The sequence below is a fragment of the Lontra canadensis genome, unplaced genomic scaffold (genome assembly GCF_010015895.1).
Source record: "Lontra canadensis isolate GAN:19392208 unplaced genomic scaffold, GSC_riverotter_1.0 scaffold140, whole genome shotgun sequence".
Lineage (NCBI taxonomy): Eukaryota > Metazoa > Chordata > Mammalia > Carnivora > Mustelidae > Lontra > Lontra canadensis.
Window position 1 is genome coordinate 3230033 of NW_022631134.1, and position 21094 is coordinate 3251126.

Genomic DNA, 21094 nt, shown 5'->3' on the forward strand with positions numbered 1-21094 from the left:
TTTTATGTTATAAATACTTCTTGAGAACATAATTTTTTATTTTTATTTTTTTAAATATCCTAGCTGGTTGCTCCAAATATTTCCTATTGTAAATAAAGCTGTGGTTCCCATGCACCTTTGACCATATAACAGAAAAGCTTCTAAACTGAAAGAAGTTTTAGGAGCTAAATTCCTAGATCAAAGTGTATTTCCAGATTGGATTTTTTTTTAGAAATGTAACAATTTCTAAAGCTACCAAAACATAGCATACAAACACCCATATAGTAGTAGTACCCATTACTAGAATAAAATACTATCTCTTAATCTGACCACTTGTAGAGTTATTTTCTACCAGTAGTGAAAATTTAATTTTTAAATTTTTTATCAGATTAATACTCAAGGAGGAATATTAAGGGATAATCAGAGAGATTTTTATGGACTATAAATTATTTTAATTCTACTTAGAAACCATTCACTTAAAAGAAGAAATTCCTAAAATATAGCATATATATGTTAAACTTCTAGATATTCTAAAGATAACTGAGTTCAAAATATCTAATTAGCCCAATACCTCCTTTCCTATACACTTATGAGAGCATATCCAATTATCTTGAAAAAGGCAATTAAAATTATTATTAATAATCTTAATACTAGGACATGTTATAATTCATTTAATAATTACATTTCCCACAAAGATACTGTCAACATAAACTGTGAAACTGCAGATCCATCCTGTTTACAAGTATCAGAGACAATATGCTCACTATTCTGTTGTACTTAAATGTTGTATTGCAGTTTTTCTTAACAGGTAATACGTGACATGAAACATGTCTGATTTTATGCTTCATAACTTCCACTCTGATGTTTAACATTAAGAAATTATATTTATGTATCACACATGTCAGAAAATAATTTAAATAAACTAAGAAAAATAATAACGATGCCTTTCATTTCACATGCAAAATATAAATCTTTTATTCATAGATATCAAAGAACCATCTGCAATCAGAAATGCAAACCATTTATATTTTCTGATTTATGTAGCTAACATTAAATATCTAAGTGTTCTTATTTTATATTTTCAGAAATTTGTTATGAATCAAAATATTAAGTCATAAAAATAAGAAAAGTCAAGATACTACCTTTTAAGACTGTCTCATGGGTTTTAAAAATTCATTTTTTCTAGGCATGCCTTGGTGGCTCAGTCAGTTAAACATCTACCTTTGGCTCAGGTCATGATCCCAGGGGCCTGGGAGGGAGCCCTCCCACATGGAGTCCTGCATCTGGCTCTCTGCTCCACAGGGAGCCTGCTTCCCCCTCCCTCTCTGCCATTCCCCCTGCTTCTGCTCTCTGGCTCTCTCTCTCTCTGTCAAATAAATAAATAAAATCTTTTTTAAAAATTCATTATTTCTATTCTTTATTCTGATTTTTATAACATGGGAAAAAAAGTAATTATTTTGATTTTAAAAACATACACTGGAAAAGATACCATTTAAACCACGTTGAAGTTTAGATTATTTATTGCTATTTTTCTTCAAAAATATGCATTAGAATAAACATTTTTCTTAGCTTCAAAATAAATACAATACATGGTTCTGGCATATTTATTTTTTTTGAAAAGGTGCCCTGAATCTTAGACAACATAAATACTAGGCAGTGTGGTGGTTGCCATAGTAACAGATAAATAGGAGCATAAAAATACGTTCCATTTTTCAAATGTATACACTTTTTTCATCAATATGCATATTTTATAGGTAAAAGATTATTCAACCCTTGCTTTGCCTTCCCTTTTAGAGAGAGAAACATCTAATTCTTTAGAAATAAAAGATTATCATGCAGCAATAGAGCAGCTGAAAAAAGTTTTAAAATGCTATATGGGAAATCTTAAGGTTTTTATGTCAATTTTCCAAAATGAAGACAGGGAAAAAAAAAAACCTCCTTTCATTTTAGATTACTTTAATGGTCAGTTCTTTATGTAAGGATAAAATTACATAAAATTCTTTTCCTCCCAAGCATGAAATTCCTTTTTATTTTGCATAGTTTATTATTGCCATGCATTAAATGTAGCACTTGACCACGGAAAGTTGAAAGCTCTGTGGATCACAAAGAAGCCCAAGAAGTTTAATACTAATCCATGAGCTACTACTTGAATAAATGATCTTAAAATATTTATGCCAATGTGCTGAACTGGAGTTCAAAGGGTTCTTTCCTTTCTCCTCTCCCTTCATTAAAATACAATCTTCCTGTTTACAGATATCCTAGTAGTCACAAAAAGGATATTGATAAAGTGGTCTGAGTTTATACTTACAGCTAAAGAGGACTTGCCATACATTTTATAGGGTTGGAGAGGGGCAATGTGATAAGCCACAATGTCAAGTTTGAAATCTATTGAAAGTTACTGAGGTAAGCCAACAAAAACAGAACAGGAAGATTGCTCAGTTATTACTGGGAAACAAATCCTTCAAATCCAATTACATTAATTTTGACTTCCAATTTGTTTCAATAACAACTATCATGTAACATTCTCCTAGAGTGAGAATTCAAAATCTTACAAAATTGCCATCTAGGCAGAGTGCCAAATAAGAGGTGACAAAGCAGTGCAGTAGGTCTTACCTTGTGCTAACTCCTTGATGGAGAAGCCACGTGCGGTAATGGCTGAGGAAGACTAAAGTAGCCTGTAAGCAGAACATCCTCATCAAGCATCGATATGATCTCACTCACTCTTATTGAAGAGAAATCAAGTTTTTTCTTGGGAGAGATACTAAATTTATACTTTAAGAAGTCTGAAAAATTAATTAAGATATTAGTCAAATGTTTATGACTATTGGAATAGAATAAGTTATAATAATGTGACTGGTGCAAAAGAAAAAGAAGTCATCTTGTCCTCTTTCCTCCCAGTCTTTTAAATTATGTCCCTCTCTTTTTATTATCTTAAAATGGTGGGAAACTATCCCTGGAGATTGGAAAAGGGAAAACATCCCCATCTTTAAAATTAGAGGAACGCGATTTGGCAATTAGACAGCTTAGTTTAACCTGGCAATAATGAATTAAACAATCAATTAGTAACACCTAGAAGGGCATAAAATCCTGGAAAACACCAACATAATATCTCAAAGGCCACACATGCCAATGAACTTAGTATCTTTTTTTTTCTGACAGAATGGGATAGGTCATATTAAGAAAGAAGTGAATAGTATAGTCTATTTCAGGGTTGTAAGCCTTTTTATTCTATTCTCCAGTTCAGGATAAGCAAAAAACAGTTACAAAGAAAAGAGTGTAAAAACTGTCTTCATTGCTAAACCAATGGCTATTGACACACTTTCTCTCTCCCAAGAATCTGTTTCAGAACTCTTTATTGATGACTAGTCGAGAATATTGACCTCTTCTATGTTTAGCTTCACCATATCAGATCCCTGAGATGCCTATTTTCTTTCCAATTTGTTGACCCTTCTTTTCCCTAGAGATCTTAAATGGCTTGTTGCTTCAACTAAGTGATGCTGCACTGGAACAAGATATAACTCCATTTTAGGTAGAAATTTTGAGAAGGAAAGAGGGAATGTTTTGTGAATAAAATTAAAAGGATTTTCTATGACTAGAGAAAGAGGTAAGTAATGGAATGGCATTTAAATAGAAGTGCTCATGAAAACACTCAAAACTTGAATAGTGTGAAGGATAGCTGTTATTTGGTTAGAAAAGGGAGATATGTAAAGAAGGACAAGTGTGTGGAGTCAAGAAATGAACTCAGTTTTCAAGGAGAGAAGTCTCTGTGTCATATGACCAACCAACTAATTACACACGTGGGTCAGAAGTGTAACTAAGGTGGAAAGACATACCAGTTGAAAAAGGAAATAAAAAATCTGATCTCTTACAGAATCAAACAAGAGCCAGTTGCTATGTTGAACTAAGCTATCTATTGTACCAGGAGACTCATTGTTCCTCATTATGTAATTAACCACCCCTGTTTTCTCAGCTTCTGTTACTATTCAAATTTATATACCTTAGAAAGAAAAAAATGTGGTCCCTGAATTGTCTGTTTGACCTTAACTATTTTTCTAACCCTAAATACCATATAAACAATCAATCAGAGATGATCCCAATTTAGAGAAGAAAGAGTTTCCCTTAGACATTATCTGTGCAGGGTAATCAGAAGAAAATGGGGTGGGGTGCATGGTGGCTCAGCTGGTTGAGGGATTCTTGATTTCGGTCTGGGGCATGGTCTTAGGGTCTTGGGATTGAGCTCTACTTCAAGCTCAGCGGGGAGTCTGCTTGAGGATTTTCTCCCTCTCCCTCTGTCCCTCCCCACTCTCTAAAATAAATAAATCTTAAAAAAAAAAGAAGAAGAAGGAGGAAATGGAGGCAAGTAACAACTCCAACATTGCTCTCTTCCACTCTCCCAACACAAAGCAGTCATGTCCCTCTCTTCCACTCTCACCTTACGACATTCCAGAATGTTTCTACCTTATGAAAAATTTTGCCAGATAAAACAGACTTCATTTTATTATTAACAAATACTAAAAACAGAGGGGAATACTTCTATTTACCAAGCCAGGACTATAATCAATAATTTAATAGCTGAAGAAAAAATAAAGAAAATAATCATGTAGATTTAGAAAACATGAAGGCAGTGTCTGCAATGCAAAGATCTCTGGAACTAACCCAAGAAATTCTAGAGTTGTGATCTTAGTTTGGGCCAGACCTGGGGTTTATCCTAAACTTTCTTGGGCTTATTTTCCCTAAGAAAGGACAAGGAAGAATGATAGCACAGGGAAACTCAAAAGTTCTTCTACCTGTATAGTTTTAGTCATTAGTAGAAGGGCTTTTACATATGGGAGCTAAGGCAGTATGACAGAAAATGCGTAAGATGTGGACTCAGCTAACTTGAGTATGAATCTCACCTCTCTTCCTCCTCAGTCTTATTTCCTTATGTGTATGACAATAGCATCTGCCTTACCCACCTTATGAATTGTTATATAGATCAAATAAGTAAATATGTAATGTGTGAAAGTGTTTGTTAATATAAACACTAGGCCTTATTTTTGAAAAAGATTTTATTTATTTATTTGACAGAGAGAGAGATCACAAGTAGGCAGAGAGGAAGGCAGAGAGAGATGGGGGGAAGCAGGTTCTCCACCGAGCAGACAGCCCAATGCAGGGCTTGATCCCAGGACCCTGAGACTGTGACCTGAGCTAAAGGCAGAGGCCAAACCCACTGAGCCACCCAGGGACCCCTAGATCTCATTTTTGTATTTAGTTCTACATCTTGCACTGAGAAAGAGATTTCAGAAAAGGTAGAATGTGTTCCAGAGACTGTTATCAGAGAAGATGTGGTATTTATAATTTATAATTTAGGACTGTGTCTTTCCTCAGCTATTGATTTGCTAAGAGTGTCACAGTTGGACAGCCCAGGTTCCTATGAACTCAGGTATCATAGGAAAAATACGTAAGAGTTCTAAACCAATTAGAAGTAGAGACTTTGACCCAAAGTCAAATAGCTATGTTGGTTGGTGGTATGTTAGAAAGAAAGGGGGAAAAAGTGGAAAGGAAAAGGAGAATTGGCTGTGCTGTAGAAAGAATCAACTTGAGGTCTAGACTAACACTAAGATATGGAATATGAGCAGAAAGGAGTTGAGGGCATTGGGAATCATCATTCTGATTCTATAAAGTGTGCTAGTTAGATCTGCCTTACAGATAAAGGAAGTCCCTGTTTAAAAAAAAAAAAAAAAAGACTGGGAGGTCATTAGATATAAAGAATAACCCATTTGGAAAGCTTAGCCAGTAAAAATATTATGAAATTGGGCTACTAAATGTAAGGATCTCAACCTTTTTTACTGATAATTGGCTTTTATCATTATGCTATCTGAATTTTCACTGAGTAAATATGTAATGAATTTCAGATGGCTCTCCCCAAGTTTCCAGAAACAAAAAATTCATTTGTGAAGGCCTGGCACTTTTACTTGATAGATATAAAATGGGAAAATACACATATATGTGTATGTATGTGTATATATGTGTGTGTATATGCATATATACACACACATATGTGTATTATACACACACACACACACACATATATATACACACATATTATATATACACATACACTATATAAGTATATATAATCAAATATAAAATAAGGAGAATGATTCCTAAGACACATAAACAAATTCATTTTTGATTTATAATCATATTATCATATAAATTATGAGCTTCATAAATAAAGATGGATCCAGGAAGGCATGCCTCTCTGAAAGATGTATGCCATGCAGCAAACCACACCAGAAAGGTAAAAAAGACAGGACTAAAGCAAGACACAGTATCATTAGTGAAATGAAATTCAACGCCATTCATTATGTACTAATAACCACTAAAATCTATGATTAGTGGGATATCAAAATATAAATTAATTTGCTTTGGTAAAATTAATCCAAATATATTTCTAATCATTTCAAATGGTATAAGCTTGTCAATTCTCCTTGTACTAAATATTATTATCTAGTTTCTGGATCAATCTTTGCTCCAAAACTCCAAGGCTGGGAACCAAGTAAGAGCACGTGAGTCCTAACAACAGCTAAAGCAAGACACTTTTGGTAAATAGCATTTACCAAGACACATGGTAAATAGCATTTACCATGAACTGGGGCCAAAAGAATTGTTATAGAGGACGTAGAAAAATCTTCTGTTACATCTTGTTATACTTTTTTATCTTACTTCTTTTGCCGGATTACCTGACTTTAACCTAGGACTACAAAAGATCTTTTTCTAAGTATATCTTTCATTGTACTGATATATCTAAATATTGTATGTATGCATATCAACAAATTCACTATCTCATTTTTTTAAAGTTTTTTTTTTTTTAAGATTTTATTTATTTATTTGACAGAGATCACAGGTAGGCAGAGAGGCAGGCAGAGAGAGAAGAAGGGAAGCAGGCTCCCTGCTGAGCAGAGAGCCCGATGTGGGGCTCGATCCCAGGACCCTGGGATCACGACCCGAGCCAAAGACAGAGGCTTTAACCCAGAGCCACCCAGGTGCCCCTAAAGGTTTTATTTTTAAGTAATCTCTACACCTAACATGGGGTTCAAACTCACAATCCTGAGATCAAGAGTCACATTCTCTACCAACTGAACCAGCCAAGCATCCCCACCATCTCATTTTTTAAATTAGATTTTTAAAATGCTGAATTTAAATGATGTATGTACATTGTACTATGGAATAATTTTTCCTTTTCTTGTACTGAAATAGGAAAAGTGATTTACATTACTCCAAATCAAACTAAAAACTAACAATTAATATTCAGAGAGTAATACTACAGATCAGGATTTATACCACAAAGACAAAAATCATATAGTCTTTCAAATTAATATATCTGACTGTCTTTCTCTAATGCTCCTGCTTCACCTGCAGCACATCAGACAAGGTAATAATTTATGATAATCATATGAAAATATACAATTAATATTCATCACCTCTCATTCCTCATCACTTTAGATGATCAGTAATGCAGAGTGAAAATGCTGTCAGATTTCTAATTGCTTTGTAATGGGCTTGAAACAGGGAAATCATTAAAGGCAAACAATCTGTCATTTGTCTGTTACTTTATCTATCACACAAAAAAACTCATTAAAGAAATTGCTAATGAACTACAAAAGACTATACTCATGGTGCTTCTACAGTAGATTAACAAGTATTACTATGAATTGCTTCAAATATTTTAAAAATATGATATTTTCTAGAAATTCATCAGAAAAAACATCTATCTTCAGTATATTTTTTAAGCCATGTGGTTTCATTATTTTGGCATCTAATCTGTCATTGCAGAAGTCCCTTTAGCATATAAGATTTGTTTTTCATCAGTCTCTAAATAATTCAACTGAAAGGTTGCAAGAAGAAGCTGAAATGCTAAATGTGTTTATTACTAGTAAACTGACACAAGTAAAAAAATAGTACTATAGTAACTCTAATGCTAAGTAAAGCATATATTTCAAAATTTGATTTTTACCCTCATATCTCCATGGATTTTGAACTGTTGAAGTTGCAATGTTTCATTCATCCTAATGCTATCATTATGTGAAAATTACATTCAACTATTAAAATTGACCATAATATTATGAAACTCTGCATAACATAAACTAATTTGAAATTTTGAAGATATTAACCAGTATTAAAATGTTTCATAATATTACATCAAATAATTTTAGAGGGGAACAAATCATTTCTTTTAATGACATCAAATTTTATGTCTTTATCTCTGCTAACTTTCTATATGAGATACCTAGTATTTAAAAAAAAAAAACCACAAAACTGTAGGGACATTGGGGTTTTTCATTCAGTTAAACATCTGCCTTCAGCTCAGATCGTGATCCCAGAGTCTTGGGATCGGGTCCTCTATCAGGCTCCTTGCTCAGCAGGGAGCCTGCTTCTCCCTCTGCCTCTGCTTCCCCTGCTGTACTCTGTCTCACTCTCTCTCTCTCTGGCAAATAAATAAATAAAATCTTTAAAAAATAAATAAAATTAAAAATCTATAATAATAACACTAATCTAGTTTAACAAACAAAGAGGTACATGAACAAAAAACCTAGTAGTGTTTTGTTGGGTATACAGTCCAGTTGCATTTTATTTTTGAAAAAAATATGAGAGTGACCATGTTTTTCATTATGCTAATGATGAACAGAATCATGAATTTCTTTCCTACAACAAAAACAAAAGAATCTTAGTAATAAAGTCAAGCTTTTAAAAAATAGGTAGGTCTATTCATATCTATTGGAATATACACAAATTTAAAAACCTAAATGCAATGGCATGTTCAGATGGGTGCCATGGTTGAATATTAGAGTTAATTCCAAGCTAACTTCAAAAGGTTCCATAACACTCTGGAAACATCTTCATTATACTCTCTAATTGACTTAAACAGACTTCATATCAACTGTTTAACACATTTTAACCTACAAATTAACACCCCTTGATCATTCAGATTAACCTTCTACTGTGAGTCAATTACATGACTAAAATAAACTTTAAAAAATTCAGTTTAAAAAAACTAAAACGGAGAAGGAAAAATGCTTTAAAACAAGGATATAAATGTACATTATGACATGGTTGAAACAGATCATCACAAGGTTTAAAATTTCAAGGTAATTGGAAAGCTCATAGAAAAACCAGAATGATCATAAAAAGAAAGAGAAAGGGGTAAAGAAGTGAATGGGGGAAGGAGTGCCCAGGTGGCTCAGTAGGTTAAGCATCGGGTTTCGGATGAGGACATGATCTCAGGATCCTGGGAGGTTCAGGTCATGGTACTGGCGTCCTGGGATCACACCCCAGGATGGGCTTCCTGCTTAGTGGGGAGTCTGCTTCTCCCTCTACCCCTACGAAGCTTTGTTCGTGGCCTCTCTCCGTCAAACCAGTAAATGAAATAAAATTTAAAAAGTTTTTTAAAAAAGAAATGAATGAGGGAAATAAGTTTGGTATTTATTATGATTACAAAAGAGAAACAGAAAATGGATTATAGACGGTATCTTTAATAGGTTCATGGGAAGATGAAAACATCAAACGTAAAAATGTAGTAAGACAAGAACAAAAATTCCAGGTAAGATAAAAACCTCTAAAGGGTCTGAAACAAGATTGGAGGTTGAAAGAACAATGACACAACTGAAGTCAAAAAACAAGAAAAACACAGCAATAGGCTTGGTGTCAGCAAAAGTACTTACCTCTTTGTCTCTCCTGCTTAGTGCACTGCCTTGCTCACATTCACGAATTTTCACTGATGATTACCACTGAAAAGAAAAAAGAGAGAAGAGATCAAGTGAAGACAATGAGTAAGGGGCAAAACACAAAAATGAAAAAACATCTCTATTTTTTTTTTTTTTTTAAGATTTCACTTATTTATTTGAGACAGAGAGCAGGAGCGGTGGGGAGGGGCAAAAACAGATTCCCCACTGGATGCAGGGCTCTTTCCCAGGGCCCTGGGATCATGACCTGAGCCAAAGGCAGACACTTAACCCACTGAGCTGTCCAGGTGCCCCTGAAAAACTATTTCTAAAAGATGTGGTGGGATTGTTCAATAGGGCTGATTCTCAACACCATCTAAAGCTTTATGACAACACGTCAAAAAAGAAAAAAAGATGTTTTTCTAATTCTAACCATTCATTTCTCCCTTCCATTAAAACCTAATACTTCAATATTTAAAACTTAATACTTCCATGCATCTCTCTGGATTAGTCTTATTTGAGTCAAGGATTTCAGACTTTGAGGAAATCCGTCTTACTCTATTCACATAACTATAAATTAGTAACTGTCACAGCACCTGCATTTCCTCTGGCACAGCACTTCCTACAGTTACTTCAGTTGCTTCTTAAACTCTAAGCTTTTACAAGGGCTACAGCCAACTCTCTTGCGTCTCTTGTAACAAAGCATAGGACACATAGTAGACACAGAAGAAGTGGTTTGTTGATTGAATGAGTAAGTGAGTGAAGGCTCTATCTGTACTCTGTGCATATATGTGTGTGTGCCTTTATCTCACCAGTAGCTAATTCTTGATGGTTTTCATATCCTCTGAGTAGATTTTAAGTTGCTGTAGGAGCAAGCATCTAAGTTCAGAACATAACCATAATATTTTATGGTACCTAAAGATAGATACAACTTAGTTCACTGACGTGAAAATCCTAAAAACTCAGAGAAAATTAAAGAACAGTTGGTAATGAAACCAATAGAAAGAGCCAAGTAAATATAAATATAATAATAGTATAAAAATAGCAGAACTACACTGTATGTATTATAAATATTATCCATCAATAAGAAGCACAATTTACTGGTAAGATCTCAAATTAAGAATTTATTAATGTGTGGTACACATCAGTTAATGGGCAGACAAGTACTAAAGTGATAAATTGAGTACAGATTGATTTTTGCCATCACTACAACTAAGGGTCTTAAATCCCTGCTATATCTATACTATAATAACCATACTTATATCTGTATCAATATCTACATTTAACTCTACTTGATCAATCACCTTGATTACTTTTGGTCAGTCATCTTGAAATTAAATATTTAATGTATGCCTATCTTGTTTATGTTAAATATTCATGACATGGGAGTAAAGATGTTTTTGTCCAGGGGAACCTGGGTAGCTCAGTGGGTTAAAGCCTCTGCCTTCAGCTCAGGTCATGATCCCAGGGTCCTGGGATCGAGCCCCGCATCGGGCTCTCTGCTCCACAAGCAGCCTGTTTCCTCCTCTCTCTCTGCCTACTTGTGATCTTTGTCAAATCAATAAATAAAATCTTCAAAAAAAAAAAAAAGATGTTTTTGTCCATGCTTTTAATTTATCCACAAACTATATAGTTTAACAACATTTGGGTTTGGGGATCATTTTTCCAACTCAATAGTTTGTAGCTTTCATTTGCTCTGTTTGGAAATTCCTAAAATAAAGCTATGAATTCTTAATGTTCTCCTACTCAAAACTCAGCAACAAATTTTTCACTTTTAATTATAATAATAATAAAAGCTAACCTTTCCTAAGTATTTACTACTTTTAGCATTATTATCTTATTGAATCCTCACAACAAACCTAGAGGGAGATACTATTGCTATTCCTTTTTTACAGAGAAAGAAACCAAGGCACAGAGATAAGTTAACTTAAAATGTTCACATAACCAGTAAGAGACAGAGTCTGACTCTAGACTTCATGCTCTTTTTTTTCTTTCTTTTTTTTTTTTTTTAAAGTAGGCTCCACACCAGTGCTGATAATAGGGCCCAAACTCACAGCCCTGAGATCAAGACCTGAGGTGAGATCAAGAGCCAGATGCTTAACTGACTGAGCCACCCAGGCACCCTAGACTTCATGCTCTTAACCATTATGCTAACATAGTTTCTATTTCTGCTGTTAGTTTTATATAAAATGGATAAATTGCCTTCTTAAAATAAGATAGTGAGAAACATATCTATCATAGATACACATCATTAGAACTTCAGAGATATTGCACAGCAGCTGGCGCTTAGTTTCTCTGAGAGGTGTCCCTGCCCTCACAGAACTTATGGAATTAGGGAATCAGAACTAATGTCCAAAATGTATCATAGTATCCTGTGGGATAGGATGGGTACAGATGAGGAGGACATACAGGACTGGCTATGAATCTTGAGAGGAGGAACTAATTTCTAAGGACTGAGTCAGCATAAAAGGCTTGATGGAAGAGATGGGTCTGAAAGAGGGATAAAATTGATAGGTGGAAGCAAAGAGCAAAAGTGGTATAAGCCAGGAGAACCACCTGATCAAAATTATAAGTACCAAGAAAAAAATCCCATTGTTTAAAGGTTTTATGTACGGAGGTAATAGGCGATGAGGCTGGAAAACTAAGAAATTTGGGAGGTAAGTGAATGCCAGGTTAAAGAGTTAGGATTTTATCCTCTACTTTATTTATCTACCTACTTTTTGAAGTAAGATTTACACCTAATGTGGGGCTTGGACTCATGACCCTGAGATCAAGAGCAAGATGCTTTACTGATTGAGCCAGCCAGGCACCTCAAGACATTATCCTTTAGACATGGCCTGTTTGATACAGCAGTCGCTAGTTAGATGTGGCTATGGAGCACTTAAGATATGGCAAGTCCAAACTGAATGAGCTGAATAGGTAAAGTACATAGGTGAAATATACTAAATCTTTAAAGATTTAGTATGAAAAAACTGTAAGATATCTCATTAATAATTTCTACATTGACTATATTTGGAAATAATCATACTCTGATATATTTGGGTTAAATAAAATATATTATTAAAATTCGTTTCACCTGTTTCTTTTACTTTCCTAATGTGGCTACTGGGAAATTTAAAATCATACATGTGGTTCATATTTGTAGCTTACACCATATTTCTATTGGGCAATAATGCTCTAGAAAATGAAAAATGAAGACAAATGATCAGAGATTCATGTAAAAAGTATTTTAAGAAGTTTCTTCTGGTATGAATAAAATCAGACTGTAAGACCACTGATCTGGTTTTTCAATAAGCCTATGGCAGGAGAAGAAAAAACAAAACCAAGATAACAGTGAAGTGGGATTGCTAGAGCTTAAAAGATACTAAAGAGAACAATCAAATGTGCTGTGTAGGGGCGCCTGGGTGGCTCAGTGGGTTTAGCCTCTGCCTTCGGCTCAGGTCATGATCTCAGGGTCCTGGGATCGAGCCCCACACTGGGCTCTCTGCTCAGCGGGGAGCCTGCTTCCCCTTCTCTCTCTCTGCCTGCCTCTCTGCCTACTTGTGATCTCTCTCTGTCAAATAAATGAAATCTTAAAAAAAGAAAATGTGCTGTGTAGCCTATATTTGGATCATGATTCAAGCAAACCAATCATAAAAAGACATTTCTGAGACAATTAAGCAAATGTAAATAGAGACTAGGTATTGTCAATGAATTATTGATCGTTTCAGCAGAATAATGACATTATGGAGATGAAAGAAAAAGTTGCAAACTAAAGTATGCTTTATTGATAAGAGCTAAAGTATGTCTAGATGAAATGACTGAACACTTGGTAACTGCTGGGGGAGAAAAAGGTGTACCTCTTACTATCCACATCTAAATAAATACATACATATACACGGCACACACACACACACACAAATATGAAAAAAATGAATTGAGAAAATTGAGATCAGACTTTCCAGAATTCGACTAAAAATAGGGAATAAAAGAGGAAACACAATACCCTAAGGAATCATAAATCAAAGTACTATGCTCTTGCTGTAAAAACTGGAGGATCTGAGCATAACTATCTATGAGGAAGGAGTAAGCCGTGGAAGGGGGCGGTATTTGAGGGTAAAAAGTTCAGGGGGGTGTCATTCGGTACAGGAAGGTATTCAGAACAACACTCAATTCTGTCATTTAACACATCCCCATAGGGCCACACAGAAGGTACGAAGGTATGTTGAAACCAGGACTAAAATCAGATCCTCTGACTTAGCATAAGGCTCTTCGTGCCCAATTTTAAACATGAGAAAATTCTATGGAGAACCCAAATGATACTTTTTGCTTTAGATCTTCTTTTTTTTTTTTTTTTTTAAAGTTTATTTATTTCACAGAGAGAGATCACAAGCAGGCAGAGAGAGAGATAGAGGAGGAAGCGGGTTCTCTGCGGAGCAGAGAGCCCGATGCGGGACTCGATCCCAGGACCCTGAGATCATGACCTGAGCCGAAGGCAGAGGCTTAACCCACTGAGCCACCCAGGCGCCCCTTGCTTTAGATCTTCTTACGCCATTCAGTTACTCTTCATACCATCCTTAACTAACTGACCATAATAACATATTTTGTTTTATGTACTTAGGTTTATCTTGACTGCTTCTCAAACTGAGATTCCGTAGAAGAGAGAGAAAAAAAGGAAGGAAAGCAAATTTGAGCAGTAATAACAGAACTCTCTGAACATCTACAAGTGAAATTTAAATCACGCTACCAAAATACAAATGCAGTAACACCTCTGGAAACAGTGCAAGGAAGAGAGGTCAATGTAAGGCAGTTAGTACAGAGAAGAGATAATAAAAGGGAACAGAAGGAAAGGGAGAGGCGAGAAGGAAAAAAAAAAAACAACAACAAAGAAAAATCTAACAAAAAACCTACCAGTGCCCATTTGCAGGGCCCAGCAACTCCTCTGAGGCAGTGATATTTTTCCTTTTCCTAAGCTTGAAGGATAGCCTGGCGTCCCTGGTCATAGGCACACTTACTAAGAGTCCTGTTCTGCTGCTATACAATTAGCTTTGGGGCCTTGATCCTTAGTTTGTTTCCTCATCAGCCAAATGAGAATATTAACACGCGCCTTACTAGCTTCACTGGGTTGAAGTGAAAGGGAAGCAAGACAGTACGTATGAAAAGACTGAAAAGTTATAGCTTGCTAAGATCATCTACAAGAAATAATTAAGGTGAACATCTTCTCCAGAAAAAAAAAATATTAAAACTGGGGGAAAAAAAAAAAAACACCTTCAATCGGTATAGGTTTTCTCTTAATTTTCGAATAAGAGCGTTCTAAGGGAAGTATAGCGACCACGGAAGAATTAGATCTCCTCCGGCTTCACAGGCGCCTACCCCACCACTTCTCCCATCCCCCTCTCCTGTCAGAGAACGGTCACCGACCACGGAAGAATTAGATCTCCTCCTGCTTCACAGGCGCCTACCCCACCACTTCTCCCATCCCCCTCTCCTGTCAGAGAACGGTCACCGACCGCGAAAGGTTTGGGAGCAGGGTAGGGTAAGCGGAGGAAGCTTTGGGGAAAGCTGAGGGAGCCCTGGGAGCATGGGAGAGGGTTGGTGCTCGCTGAGAGAAGAGACGTCACAGTCTCGGAGCTGGGACTAGAGAGAGTTAGAATGAAGCGAAGGACACCTTTTTCCACAGCTCGGGCACTTACTGCTTGGTACTCCTTGGAAGCGAAGACTGGTTACCATAGCGACCGCGTCCAGGAGGGCGGAGCGTCCCTTGCGTTCGGTGCCTCGGTCACAAGGGCTCGACTAGAAACGCCTTCACATCAGATCCATAACTTCCGGCGGAAGAAGAAGCCGGTTCCGGGTTTTGGCCGACGGCAGGCGAGAAGTATGTGATAAGGACTCTCTGAAAGTTTGGTAAGTTTGATAAGTTTGAATTCGAGTAAAGCCATGAGAGGGTAGCATCCTGGGGCTGGGCGGTACAGCCGAAATGAATACAGTGGATTCCCAGGTCTCAGTTTTGAGCCCCCACCCCACCCCTGGTCTCTTGAAGTTCACAGCTGTGGGAAGATGTTGCTTGATTTTGGGGGCTCCTGGCGAGGTCTCCTCTGTAATCTAGAGGGCTGGAGTATCCTTCTGTGAGCAGTTTCAGGTTCTCTTTCTTTGTAAGCGCCAGTAACCGAGGGATTCGTGCTGTCTACCGGCCCGAGCTGTTCCCATAGTATTCTTTTAAGGTAATCTGGAAGAAATGTGAGCTGGAAACATTAAGAGGAATGCTCCCACATTCATTTTAATTCTTTGCTGTTTTGTTTTGCTTTTAACTTTTTTTTAAGTTTTTAAACATTTATTAAATTCCTTTTATTGTGTTTAACATTTATTATATGCGGCTTTTACCGCGCGATTAGCAGAAATACTCTGAGGTCATCCACCGCTTTCGTTCATTTTCGAATTCTAATTTCTTAATACTATTGTAATTTATTAATTTAAGGTATAAGCGTATATCATGAAACGTGTAACAGATTTCCCATAGTTGTCTGTATACTTAAACATGAAATTCTTGGGGCTTTAAAAATGAGATATATGCTTCATCAAGTTTGCCTTTTAACCCTGATTTAGTCAGCTATTAAATAACTTAAGAAAGTACTTGCTTATTTCTCCAATCCTGCAAACTGTAATGAATTGTCAATATTTTTATTCAGCTGATTTGAGAAGGCCCACTTCTTGTTCAGTGGATGATGGCATTTGAGCAGATCCCAAAAAAGGATTGGTACAGCATTCTGGGGGCAGACCCATCTGCCAGTGTGTCAGACCTAAAACAAAAGTATCAAAAACTCATATTAATGGTAAGTGTTTTCTTGCAGATTTAAGTCATGGGGAGAAAACAGTTTGTTGTTGTTGTTTTTAATGTGACCAGAGATTTAGGTTTCTATAAAATGAATGGGAATATCAAAGCAGGAATTACGGTATTAATGTGGTTAATTGAAAGTTTCAGTAACATTGTAAAAACTAATTTTATTTTTTATTTTTAAATTTGAGGTGGGAAAACATGGTGGTTTGGAGCAGGAGATCTTAGTCATGCTGGTTGAGTTAGAATCCAGACTCTACCACTAATTGTGGGAACTTGGGGCAAGTTACTTTCCCATGTATGTGCCTCAGAGAGAATGAAATGGCAAAGTCCAAGTAAAATGCTTAGACGTATGTCATGTAATAAGTAGTGTTAGTTATCTAGTTACCGCTAGCTACATGTGTCTATTGAACACATGAAATGTGGCTAGTCCAAAATGAAATTTCTAATAAATGTAAAATAACATTTGAAAACTTAGTACAAAAAGAAAATATAAAATAATTTAAACTTTATGTTGATTACATGTTGAGGTGATAATATTTTGGGTTTATTTTATTTTATTTTGCATATTTGGTACATAATATATGTACATATATTTCCATATGGTATAATTACATTATCAAAATGGATTTAATCTGCGTTTTACTCTTTTAACAAAGCATTTGTGGCTTATATTTGTACTTTTTGTTATGTTTTTATTAAATGGTGCCAGTTTAGGCCATTTATACACTTTTTCTTCTGATTCCATTCTTTGGTGAAACAAGTTGTGATATTTATATAGTATCTTTCTGGACTGTTACTTTAATTTTTTTTCAACCTGTATTGCAACGTGTCTTAAGTCAATATCAGTAATTCTATAATAGTTTCCAATTAACCCAGTTTACAAAAGGGGTAGAGGACTATTACTTGTATAGCATTAGTTGTTTCTATAGTTTTTGTCAAATAGATCTGAGATTTTGCCAAAACTGTTAGTGTTTGTTATGAGAGATGTAGATGTTTTACTGTCAGGAATGTGTTAATAAAGCCTTCTTTAGAAATCTTTAAGATTTCTTTTGTTTCAGAATTTTTAGGATTTCTCTGAGTAAAGTCAAGTAGACTTGATTGAAAACTTTTTCCTAATACTGAATCATCCTTGTGCCTAGTTTAAACTGAGAGATAAGGCTGGAGAAGTAGACTGGGTCTAGATCATCCAGGCCATTTAGGCCATGTCGACCTTTAATTTGGCAAGGAGAAGCCATTTACACCTAATATGGTAGAATCTGCCAAACACCAAATGAATCAGTCATTTTGCATACCTTTCTGTAATGTATGAGAGAGTTCCATTTGCTCTAGATCTTCACCGATATTTGATGCTATTTGTCTCTTTCATCTATTGGGGGTTTCTCAATTTTGCCACCATTGATGACATTTTGGACAGGATAATTCTTTGTTTTGTGGGGCTGTCCCGTGCCTTATAGGATGCTTAGCAACATTCTAGATGCCTGTAACAACTAAAAATGTCTGCTGGGGGTCAAAATTGCCAACTCTCCATCCAGTTGAGAATCACTGCACAATTCTGTATTTATAGTGATCTCTCAAGTGGTTGTATTTTGTATTTCTCTGATTAATGATCTTAAGCACTCTTTTTTTTTTTTTTTTTTTTTTTGGTCAGAGAGAGTGAGCACAGGCAGACAGTGGCAGGCAGAGGGAGAGGGAGAGGCAGGCTTCCCGCCGAGCAAGGAGCCCGATGTGGGTGGGACTCGATCCCAGGACGCCGGGATCATGACCTGAGCCGAAGGCAGCCGCTTAACCAACTGAGCCACTCAGGCGTCCCTGATCTTAAGCACTCTTAAATGTTATTAGTCATTTGTATAATTATCTTTTCTGAAGTGTCTTTTTAAAAAATTAAGTACATTCTTGATCTTGTGTATGGTATACCTTGAATATATTTTCTCCTAATCTGTGGCTTGCCAGCTCATTTTCTTAGGGGTGTTTTTGCACCACTGTAGTGCATAAGCAGAAGATTTTCGTTTTGGTGAAATACTATTTATCACATGTTTGTTTTTTGATTAGTGCTTTCTGTATTTTTAAGAACGTCATGAAAATGTTTTTCTCTATTAGCTTTTTCTATTAGCTTTTCTCTATTAGCTTTTACCTTTAGACCTCTGACTTTTTTGGTAAGGTTTATTTATTTGAGAGACAAAGAGTGAGAAAGAGAGAGCAAGCATTAGCAGGGAGAGGGGCAGAGGGAGAAGCAGGCTCCCTGCTGAGCAGTGAGCCCAATGTGGGACTTGATCCCAGGACCCTGAGATCATGACCTGAGCTGAAGGCAGACACTTAATCGACTGAGCCACCCAGGCATCCCTTAACCTGTGACCCTTTTGTATATGGTGTGACGGGGGAAGTCCCCCCCCCCCCCACCGCCCCGTGCAAAGTGGATATCCAGCTGTTCCTTATTGCAAAGATTTTCTTCTTTGTGTTGTTTTGTCAACGTCTTGGCAGTGGGGGAATCTCTTTCTAGATTCTATTTTGTTTGGTATATTTGTCCTTTTACTAATATCTCTGTCTTGATTACTATAGTTTTATAGTCTATTTCAAAGTCAATGTGATGTTAAGTTCTCTAATTTTATCCTCTTCTCAAGTTTATTCTGGTTATTTTGGTTTGTTTGCTGTCCATAGAAATTTAGAATCAGCTCCTAAATTTCCATTTAAAGAAATCCTGCTTGAATTTTAATTATGACTGTATTGACCATTTGGCAGATTGGACATTTAACAATACTGTGTCTTCTAATCCATGAATATATTGTCTCTCCATTACATAAATTATCTTTAATTTCATTCAGAAATATTTTGGAACTTCCAGTGTAGTACTACACATTGTATTTATTTCTAGTTTTTTGGTGTTTTTGGTTCTATTGTAAATGGTTATTTTTTTAAATTTTATTTTCTAATTATTGATTGACAGCATATAGAGCTATAGTTTATTTTTATTTTATTTATTTGAGAGATAGAGCATGCAGGGCAAAGAGGAGCCAGGAGGAGAGGGAGAATCTCAAGCAGACTCCCTGCTGAGTGTGGAGCCTGTCCCATTGTGGGGCTTGATCCCATGATCATAAGATCATGACCTGAGCCAAAAAATCAAGTCAGCCACTTAACCAGCTGAGCCATCCAGGCATCCCAGAAGTATACTTTTTTTTTTTTTTATTTTTTTAAGATTTTATTTATTTGACAGAGATCACAATTAGACAGAGAGGCAGGCAGAGAGAGAGGAGGGGAAGCAGGCTCCCTGCCGAGCAGAGAGCCCGATGCGGGGCTCCATCCCAGCACCCCGGGATCCTGACCTGAGCCGGAGGCAGAGGCCTTAACCCACTGAGCCACCCAGGCGCCCCGTATACTTTATTTTTATATACTGATCTTGTATCCCACAATCTTGCTAAATTTACTTGCTAGTTGTCTCAGAGCTGTCTTTGTAGATTCCTTAGAGTTCTCTACCAACACAGTTATGTTACTTGGCAACTAAAGAGAGCTTGAATTCTTTCTGTAATTCATATGCTTTATATTTCTTTTTCTTGCCTTACTGCTCTAGTAATGTACTTCTATTAGTGTTCAGTTGAAGTGGTGAGAGGAAATATCCTTGTGTTTTTCTTGATTTTAGAGAGATAACTTTCAGTATTTTACCATTAAGTTTATTATTAGCTGCATGTTTTTTTTTTTAGATGCCATCTTTCAGGTTGGGGATATTATTCCTATTCCTAGTCAGCTAAGAGTATCTATCATGAGTGAGTATTGAACTTTGCTAGTTGTTTTTTTTTTTTTTTCCCCACATTTATTGAAGTCTGTAGTATTAATTTTCCTCCTTTAATCTATATGTACTGAATTACATTGGTATTTCTTATGTTAAACCTGTTTTGCTTTCCTAAGATAAACAAATCTTATTTGTACGGGAAGTATTATGCCTTTTATATATTGTAGGATTCCAGTTGTTGTTATTTTGTTAAGGATTTTTATGTCTAGAGTCATATATATTCGTGTATTTTCCTTGTATGTCTTTGTCTAAATTTGGTATCACAGTTATGCTGACTCCATACAATAATGGGGGAGTGATTCCCATTTTCTGTCTTTTCTGGAAGAGTTTGTATAAGAATGCTATTTCTTTAAAAAAAAAATTTTAATTGAAGTTTAGTTGACATAGTGTTACATAGTGATTAGACAATTCTATACATTACACAGTTGCTTACCACTGTAAGTGTGCTTACCATCTGGCACCATACAATGTTATTATGGGATTATTAACTATATTCCCTACACTGTATTTCTCATCCTTTTGACTTATTTATTTTATAACTGGAAGTTTGTGCCTCTTCATCCCCTTCTCTGTTGTGCCCATCATCCCCATTCATCTTTCCTCTGGCAACTACCAGTTTGTTCTGTGTATTTGAATCAGTTTCTGTTTGTTCATTTGTTTCTAGATTCTACATATAAGTGAAATCAGATAGTTTTAGTCTCTGTGACTTGTTTCACTTAGCATTATAACCTAGAGGTCCATCTGTGTTGTTGAGAATGGCAGTATTTCATTCTTTTTTTAACGATTGGGTAATATTCCATTATTTATACACCACAT

General features: G+C 35.9%; 2 protein-coding genes across 3 annotated transcripts in view; one reads left to right on the top strand and one right to left on the bottom strand.

Moving 5' to 3' along the window:
* LOC116858603 (doublecortin domain-containing protein 1-like) overlaps positions 1 to 15458 on the bottom strand; it is a 95542-nt gene extending 80084 nt beyond the window's left edge. Inside the window, exons 1-3 of the mRNA XM_032843445.1 lie at positions 15356 to 15458; positions 9684 to 9749; positions 2593 to 2654 (exon numbers count right to left, since the gene is read on the bottom strand). The gene's annotated coding sequence lies outside the window, so the exon portion shown is untranslated. The remainder of the gene's footprint in view (positions 1 to 2592; positions 2655 to 9683; positions 9750 to 15355) is intronic.
* A 20-nt stretch (positions 15459 to 15478) lies between these two features.
* The window catches only part of DNAJC24 (DnaJ heat shock protein family (Hsp40) member C24), a 65133-nt gene continuing 59517 nt past the window's right edge, over positions 15479 to 21094 (top strand). For both annotated transcript variants that reach the window (XM_032843429.1, XM_032843430.1), the window contains exons 1-2: positions 15479 to 15566; positions 16349 to 16492. In XM_032843429.1, coding sequence (XP_032699320.1) covers positions 16382 to 16492 — 111 coding nt within the window. In that variant the 5' untranslated portion in view covers positions 15479 to 15566; positions 16349 to 16381. The remainder of the gene's footprint in view (positions 15567 to 16348; positions 16493 to 21094) is intronic.